Below are 8,812 nucleotides of genomic sequence, written 5' to 3'. Positions count from 1 at the left end.
GCCCGGCCAGCCGCTCTGGGGGGTGGCGGCTGGCCGTGGGCACCACGCTCTGCCTCCTGGCTCTGCTCGTGCTGTTGAAGCAGCTGCTGAGCTCTGCAATCCAGGACATGAACTGCATCCGCAGCCGGGATCAGATCGAGCTCCTGAAGAGCGGGGGCTTCTCAGACTGCCTGGTGCTCCTGCTCAGCGCCTTGGTCCTGATGGTCTGTGGGGTCGTGCTCACCATCCTCTCCACCACAACCATGCAGCTCAGCCCTGCACGGCCACTGGCCAGCATGTTCACCAGTGGGGTTGTCCTCCTGACTGCTGGCAGTGCCATCCTCCTGTGCCTGCTGCTTTATCTGCTCTGCACCTCCTGCCACCAGGCTGCTCCTCGGAGCCTGGAGACTGGTGAGATCCGTGTCTTCACCATCTCTGGCCGCCTCGCTGCGAACAGGCGGCTGCCTCCCACCTCCAGCATGGCCAACCTGATCTGACCCAGGACATCCCTGCATGAGCCTCGCTGGATACGACCCATTAGCAGGGCTTGTGCCGGCCTTTCCCAGAGGAAAGGCGAGCATCGTGGTGTGCCTTGCACTTCTTTCAGAGCTGACTGGCATTTGCACTGCCCCAGGCTGACGGCACTGCACAGACTTGCAGTGCCTGGATGGGCTCTGCGACCTGTTGTGTTAGGAGCACAGTGCTGGCCTGGCTGGTGTTTTATCTCCTGCACAAAGCCTCCTGCAACAGCTGCTGCCTGCCTGGCTGTGACACCTGTCACAGAGTTAAGGTGAGCCTGTCCTGTACTCCTGGGGACCCCAGTACTTCCTTGGTTACTGCAGTTCCTGGAGCTCTGTTGTGTGCTCTCCCAGCAGGAGAGGCTGTGATTGTGGGTGGTATAAAACCACCCTGTGCTCCATGCAGAGGCCTCAGCTCCTGAGCAAAGTAGACCCTCTGGCAGCTGATGAATGGCCGGAAATATTCTGCATGTCAGTAGGCATGTAGCACAATTGAAAGGAGTTTGGTGGGAGGGCGGGCTGCAGGGGCTGCTGCCCAGAAAGCACCTGTGTGTCTGCGGGAGCAAGAATGGGATTTGCATGGGATCCTGTGTGCCAGAGCCCCATCAAAGGGTGTTGGTGTCAGGGCCCTGACGGGTTATCCGTGCTGAACTGTGTGTTGGGGCTCTGTTATCACACCAGCGTGCTGCAGCCACACGAGCCACAAACAGCAAGGTGCAGTTGCTGGGGGATGGTGATGGGATCCTTGAATTCTGGGGCTGGGGATGTTGCTCTGCAAGGGCTGTGTGAGGGGGAAGTCCTGTTGCCCTGCAACAGGCATTTTGAAAGCCGAGGCGCCTCTGCTGCTGCAGGAAAACTATGGCTCATCCTAGTTCCCCTGTGTTCCCACACTGTATCTGTTTCAGTCTCACGAGTGCTGCAGCTGCTGCGGGGCAGAAAAGTCCTTCCGCTATCACTTGGGCCTTAACTGGAGCTTTTTTGGTGTTTTATCTCTACAAAATGTCTATCATCGAGATGTCTTTCCCAGAGGCAGACTAACAGCTCACCTCCAGGAGCTTTTCCTGTGACTTGAGGCTAATTTACCTGTCAAAATTCTCATTTTTGCCATAGATCCATGAACCATTTCACTGCCCTTTCCATAGACCCAGATCCTAACCTCCTAGCCGAGCTGCTTCTGCATCACCTTCTCTTCATCTTCTGTCTGCTCCTGTCTCCCCTAACCTGAGCTGCTCTACCCCAGCCAATATTTTTGCTCGTTATTTGCTAAGTTGCCTCTGTAATGGAACAAGACTGAGCTGTTGTTTTTTGGTGTCTGGTAGCAAATTTATTTGAAAGAGGACGGTAGCTCATTCCCTTAGTCACAGCATGAATCACTGTCAGTGTTACACCTGGAGGCAGTGCCAGAGTTCAGCATCAGTGAATCCCATCAGGTATACTCCAGACAATGAGGACTTCATCCCTTCACAGTTCTAGGCCACACCATCCCTAACACACTCAGATCACTTCTGTATTCACCTGCTCTTACCCTGCTCCTGCTGGCTTTCCTTCCCCTGAAGCCTTGGATTGTTTTCCCCAAAGTATGGGAACATAATTTTGACTTTTCTTTCTGGATCTCTGTTATGTCTACATTTTCCTCTTCCACTTTCACACCATCTGTAGATTTTATTAAACTGCTCTTTCCTCCTCTCTCTGCATCACTTCCCTTAACCTACCCAAGAGTTCAGAGGGTGCTACAAAGTTCAGGTCCTTCTGTGCTAAATCATCTGCAAGGCAAAGAGCTCTCCTTCCCCCCTAGGCCATTTGACCCCAGGCCCAGCAGGACCCCTGTGTGTGCGCAGGGAGGGACAGGCCAGAGCTGACAGTTTTGCACTACCGCTGTTGTTGCTGCTCTGCACGTCTGTGCTGGTGCCTGCGCAGTTATGCCAAGCTGCATCGCCCCTGCCTGCATCAATGTTTTACCATTTACTCCCAGCTCCTCTACCCTGCATGTGTTCACATGCCGCAGCTGCCTGCACACCAGCTGTTTTGCACATCTGGGCATTTCTGTGAAGATGCATGACTGTGCGCAGAACGCAAATCCATGATGCCTGCATGCTAGTGTGACTCTGCCCAAGATGTGGCCCAAGGGCCCACGAATTGTGCCAGAAAAGGATGCTCGTGACCTGTGTCAGCAGCCTGAGGAAATAATGGCTGAGAACAGGCTGTCCCTGAAGATGGTGGTTTGGGTGTCTGGCTGCCCACATGGACAGCCTGCACTGCCCCAGTCACTGACTCACTCTGCAGCCGTGGTGCTGGTTTGTTCCTCTCTTGGTTCCTGTGTTCTGCGTGGAAATACATAATAAAGAGTTACAGAAGCTGACCGAGTTGAAGGCTGATGCTTGAGTGTTGGCATCTCTGCAGAGCAGGAGGTGGCAGGGCTGTGCAGAACTGGCCTCTGCTTAAGCTGAGCCCAGGGCAGAAATCATGACAGCCCAGTGTCTCTCCTGTGGCTGTGGTTTTGACTCATCAGCTAGTGGAGCAACACCACTACACCACTAAATGCATGTGCTTATTTCCTGAGACACGACTCTCGTCCCCAGATGCACATGCAACCCTCTCGTAAGGACCTAGATGCCGACAGTCCCCCTTAGCACTGCTCTGCGAACCAAACACCTTGCCCTGCCCGTGAAAGATGCTCGCGTGGAACGCGCAAAGCCTCCTGAATATGTCAGGGGTTTGTTTACAGAGAAGCTCTTTCGCCCTGCGGTAGGACCGAGCCTCACGGCAGCAGCAGCTCCTGCCTCACGGCAGCAGCAGCTCCTGCAGCGAGCCTGGAACCTGTCTGCCGGCATACCTGCCACTGCTCCGTCCGCCAGACGCAACCGCGGCTCTTGCAGCAGCTTCCTGGCAGCATCCCCCTGGAGAAGACTCCTCCTTTTCTGCTCTGACCCCCTTTTATTCCCATGTCAGATGCATTCCCCGCTATGCAAGCTGCCAGATTCCTGCCTGCTTGCACTGAAGCTGCCCGAGGAGGGGTAAAGGAGATGCCATAGGACCGGGATCCCCCGCACACCTGAAAAACAGACACATCTGCTCGGTTAAAGAATAAACGGGTGGGCCTCCCAGTGGGATCAAAGTAGAAAAGTAACGCACCATTAGGTCCTGAGGGTCCAAAATTGAACAAGATCTTGGATAAGTAAACCTGGGCAGTTGCATTTTTAATCTCTTTTAAGATGGTGCTGAAATCAAAAGTAAAATACTGCATCTTGTAAGAGTTTGTGTAATTGAAAAGCATGTTGAAAAGCCAAAAATTCCCTCCAAAAGATAACTGAAATGCATTTTCCCACCCCTCAGATTTAAGTCTTCCTATCTTACCTGAAAGATACTAGAAATTTCAAAAAAATTACAGCATATGTTGTATTTTCACATGTAGCTGTTAAGAAGCGCCTGGAAGGCAAAACATGAGGCGCTGACTGCAAAAGTAAAGCTCAGTTTAGAAATATGGCATTTAAGAGAAAAACTGGCTGACCAGTGAAACAAGCCAGCACATTTTTCTCCTCCTCCTCATGGCTTTGAAAGGCACGTTCCCTCTCTGGAAAGTGCGTAACATCACTGGCCTGTATCTCCTATCCAACACTTGACCTAGCCGTCCCCTTTGGTTTACATTCTCTGACTTGTATTATTTACTTTTGCACACACTGTGCTCTATAAATATCTTAATGAGCAGAGAAATAGAAAGGCAGTTCACAGTGACACGGAGGTTTGATGGAGATGGGGAAATCAGCTGTGTGGCAGGACTGCAAGGAAGTGCTGTCCCTGTGACGATGCTTCATGCTCTGGAGCATGACAGAGACATTCCCAGGCTATCAGGGACAGTAACAACTGGGCTGTGCCCTGGGAAATCTTCCCAGGTACCGGCCTTGTGAATCACTTACTAAGGAGGGTGAATGCCACTGCTGCTCCCTGCTTTTAACTCCAGCGTGACCAACATAGGCACGACCAGCTACAGCAGAAACAACTTGCAGTTGCCTGTGTCTCATGTGCTGTTTATCGTACCACAAAGATGACAGGAATGCAAAAATTATAATGTTCACGTAACTCCACAGTTAGAGATACAGATGGAACTCTGTAATGCGTGCTGGGGGACAGGGTTGTCTCGCCCCAGCGCACGTGCCTGCATGATGCTGCAACTGGCCTTTCCAGCAAGTTTGCTCAGCTCTGCAGAGGTGACGCAGGGAAGGTAAGTGACTTTCCAGCACGTCTTGCTGGAGAGGGAAGAGGGAAAACAGAGAAGGGAAGCATTAGGAAGCAACGCTGGAGAGACACGCATGGAAACACCGCAATGACGACGCACCAGGGCTGTCTACGCCACAGCAGCCGACAGGTTTGTTTGCACAAGAGCCCTCATTGTGCCAGACCTGTTCTCTCGATGCCACAGTTAACAAGGAATGTATTTACAGTCCTTGAAAGCACATGCAAAGAAAGCTACACCCCAGGGTGCAGGGGTATCCTCCCAGCACCACTGCTAGGGGAGCCCCAACAAACCATTGCAAGCAGAGGCAGGGTTAAATCATGTTTTAATCACAACCTGGAGTGACAACACATTGAGGGACAGAGCAGGGCTGGGTCCCACACGGTGGGGCACTGGAGCCAGAGCCCGAGATCCTGCAGGGAGCACCAGGGCAGGCTCCTCTTCCCACCCCACCAGGCTGCCCAAGTGCAATAGGCACCATCTCCTTCATCCTCAGCATCTGAGCAGGGCTGGGAGGGCAGCAGTGGGTCCAGTGTCCCTGTGCTGGTGCAGCCCCAAAGCGTCATGCTGGGGCACTACGCAGCTGGCTGCCTTCAGCCCCCATCACTATTTCCAGCCCACCTCTTCTCTCTCTGCATCTTCGCTCCTTTCCTCCTGTCCCCAGCCCCGTGGGGCCAAAAGCTCAGGGCAGGTGGGAAAGGAAAGGAAGGGGATGGAGGTGGAGAGACAGCAAGAACCCACAGTGTTGGTGGCTGGGGCTGCAGGCTCAGATGGAGAGATGTGACTCCTGCTCCTCTTCCTCTGGTAGCTGCTCACTTGGCTGGATGTAGTTGTCCTCGATGAAGCCATCGTCATCCTCACCTTGGAGGTCAGCAGCACCGGGTATGGGGTGGCTCTCGCAGGTCTCCCTGCCTGAGAAGCCCCTGTCCCAGCTGCTGCCGTCCTCCATGGGGCTGCCTCCAACAGAGCTGGTTTCAGGAAGTGGCCGGTGGCGGTAGCTGGTGAAGTTCTTGTGGAAGAGCTTGCACTTGGCAGCCAGTGCGATCAGGATGGAGATGCCAATTGCTGCCACCACGAAGCCCACCAGGTACGGCCAGCTCCTTCCCGCTTTCCCAGCGGGCGGTGTGGTGGCTGCGGTGAAGGAAAGGCACATCAGGACGCAGGAGGTCAGCCTGTGGCACACCCAGCGCTCCTCAGCAGCCAGCCCTGTGCATGCCTGCAGATTGCAGCCGGCACTGGATTGCTTTTATTAGGAGCAATATAAATCACAGAATCACAGAATGTTAGGGACTGGAAGGGACCTCCAAAGATCATCTAGTCCAATCCCTCCGCTGGAGCAGGAACACCTAGATGATGTTACACAGGAAGGCATCCAGGTGGGTTTTGAATGTCTCCAGAGAAGGAGACTCCACCACCTCCCTGGGCAGCCTGTTCCAGTGTTCTGTTACCCTTACTGAGAAGAAGTTTCTTCTCAAATTTAGGTGGAACCTCTTGTGTTCCAGTTTAAACCTGTTACCCCTCGTCCTACCATCGGTTGTCACCGAGAAGAAATAAATGCTCTTCACCAAGAGCTAGCTGCCAGGGGAATGTGAACACTGCGGGGAAAACTGCCAGATGGCTGTCTGATACTGGTGCCCATCACTGTGGAGTCTGTGCTCCTTGTGGCTTTGTGGCATTTGCTAACTTTTCTGCTGTGAAGCCAACAAACACCTCCAGGTGGTGGCTACCCTCCCCGCCAAGCCACTGCACCAGAAGTGACCAGGCGGCCTGAGCCCCTGGGACCGTGGGACAGAGCAGGGGGTCTTCTGCAGTCCCCTCTGGGGCAACGGAGAGCAGGAGGGAACTACACCTTACAGACACCTCCTAGCAGCACAACTCACTGTTGCTGTGGGTTACTGTGATCTGCTGTGCTGTGCTGAGCCCCCGAGGAAAACGCTTCTTCATCCGGCAGCCCAGGTCCTGGGAATCCAGAGCTGCAACTTCCCGGCCCCGCAGCCATGGGGGCGATGCGCAGGTCACCTGCACAGCTGGGAGAAACATGACCTAAGGTGGGTCAGGGGGTCTTTGTCCATCCCCTTCACAGTTTAGAGAAGATGATCCCTGCTTGCTCCTGCGTTGATGGGACACATTACAAAGTGCTCCTGGCTCTGCCCTCCAGCCTTGCTGGCTTTCAGCACATTGTAAGGCATAACCAAATTAAAAATTGCCAGACCAAGGAACCATGCAAGTGTGTGGCTATGATCAGCAGGCTCCTTTTAACTAGATAATGCCAAATTCATGAATACTGATAGAAATCCCACTGTCGCAGGGCTGCTCTTGCCTGGGAGCCCAGCTCAGAGGGTTGGAGGCAGATCCAGTTCCACAGGAGGAGCTGCCAAGTGGTCAGCAGCTCTTGAAATTGCGGTCACTCCATGTTGATACACTTAGGTGGATTTAGGGGCTGAAGTGTATATGCAGCCCCTGTCCCAGGCAAGTGGCTAAATTATCCTGCTGTCATACCTAGAAATCTTTGATATCGTGTATAACTGCAAGCAAGGGGCAGACACATCACTTTCCAGTTTGCTGTCCCTCAACAGGTTGGGAGAGGTCCCTGGAAAGCCATCTCGGAACCCGCCCAGGGACTGGAGCAAAAGGATCAAGCAGGACCCCTGTAGCCAGGGCTCCTCCTGCCCAAAACCTCTTCTGCCCGCTGCCCTCTCACCTTGCCTGTGCCATAGCCACTGCTGTAGAGGGTGTGCGGTGCAGTTGCAGACCCAGGGGTTCCCTTCCAGCCGGACCTGTGGGACTGCCTCCATCAGCTGCAGGCTCATAGCGTCCACAGACACCAGCGCGTTGTGCTGCAGGTCCAGGTGGAAAAGAGCTTTCAGTGACAGGAAGAAAGGGACTTCAAGCTCTTGCAAACTGTTGTTCCTTAGGAGCAGTGTGTGCAAGTTTCCCAGGCCCTTGAAAGCATCTGTGTGGAGATGGGCAATGCTGCAGCTGCTCAGGTCCAGCAGACGCAGTGCTCCGAGGTTGGAGAAGATTGCTGGGCTCAGCGCCAGCAGGGCATTGCTAGAGAGGTTGAGGGAGTGCAGGGAAGGGAAATGCATCAAGAGAGTCCCATGCTGAGGCACGACCAGGTGGTTGAAGGAGAGGTCCAGACCAGTGATGTTGCTTGGAAGGGAACTTGGCGCGTGCAGGAGGCTTTTCCCATTGCAGTTGGCCCATCCCTGAGAAAAAAAGCTGCTGTCTGAAATGGATTCTTTGTGTGGGGGATGATCTCTAGACCGAGACTCCCCAGAAGGTCAAATGTCTTAATTAATTAGCCTTTCAGAGTTTAAAAAAGCAAAGACACAATTTTAAAAAACACATGAGCTTCCAGTTTCATCTGGGCCAGGATAAGCAAAGAAAGATGAGCAGAACAGCCCAGGACTGAGAGCAGCTGACTGAAGGAGCATAGAGAGCTGGAGGGAACCCCAAAGAGACAAGATAGGTGTGAAGAGACCAGGTTGTCACCCTCCTGTCCTCCTTTGCCAAGCAGATGTCATACGGGGTCAGCTTGCAAAGGTCCTTCCTCTTCCTCCCCCAAATCCCCTTCTCCAACCCCCCCAAGGAGCTCTTGTGTGACACAAGAGCATCCTCCCAGCTGGGGCAGCGACCCCTGTCCACTGCAAGGGCAGGCAGGCACGTGGTGGGGACCTGCACCAGGTACCCATGTCAAGAGCTGCTCCCCGGGACCTTTGCAGGGTATTACACCTGTGCCTCCAGGCCTCCCGCTTTTCTTGAAGATACACCGCAAGTGGCAGCAGCTTAGTACAGGTTTGGGAGAGCAGTCCCCAGAATGTGTTAGTCCTGTCTCAGCTTTATGTGGGAGAGAGCCAGCTGCCCAAATTGAAGCTGCCAGAGAGCAGGTCAGCAATTTACATTTGGCACGGGCTCCTGCTCAATGCTGTGTTTGGGCCCTGCAGGTAGAGATGCTGTGCTGGAAGTTTGCTGCGGTCCGTAGCCCTGGGTTTCTAGGTCTGACTGCTTTCCAGCTAGCTGGCCGTTCCATTTCTTTGCTCTTCCCATGATCAACTCTCCTTTAATCCTCCTCTTCACTTAA

The 8,812-nt window shown here is 53.7% G+C and overlaps 2 protein-coding genes across 2 annotated transcripts in view; one reads left to right on the top strand and one right to left on the bottom strand.

Moving 5' to 3' along the window:
* The window catches only part of TMEM125 (transmembrane protein 125), a 702-nt gene extending 226 nt beyond the window's left edge, over positions 1–476 (top strand). Inside the window, exon 1 of the mRNA XM_009878393.1 lies at positions 1–476. This exon is cut by the window's left edge and continues 226 nt beyond it. Within this exon, the coding sequence (XP_009876695.1) occupies positions 1–476 (476 nt within the window).
* Positions 477–5,494: 5,018 nt separating this feature from the next.
* LOC104280666 (chromosome unknown open reading frame, human C1orf210) lies at positions 5,495–7,937 on the bottom strand (the record flags this gene model as incomplete). Its single annotated transcript, XM_009878395.1, has 3 exons — positions 5,495–5,859; positions 6,609–6,755; positions 7,430–7,937. Coding segments are annotated over 3 exons (1,020 nt in total), but the record flags the coding sequence as incomplete, so codon positions are not given.
* Positions 7,938–8,812: the final 875 nt, after the last annotated feature.

This window comes from Apaloderma vittatum, unplaced genomic scaffold (assembly GCF_000703405.1).
Source record: "Apaloderma vittatum isolate BGI_N311 unplaced genomic scaffold, ASM70340v1 scaffold6661, whole genome shotgun sequence".
Lineage (NCBI taxonomy): Eukaryota > Metazoa > Chordata > Aves > Trogoniformes > Trogonidae > Apaloderma > Apaloderma vittatum.
The sequence above is the reverse complement of the archived record's forward strand: the minus strand, read 5'-3'. Positions and strand labels throughout refer to the sequence as shown.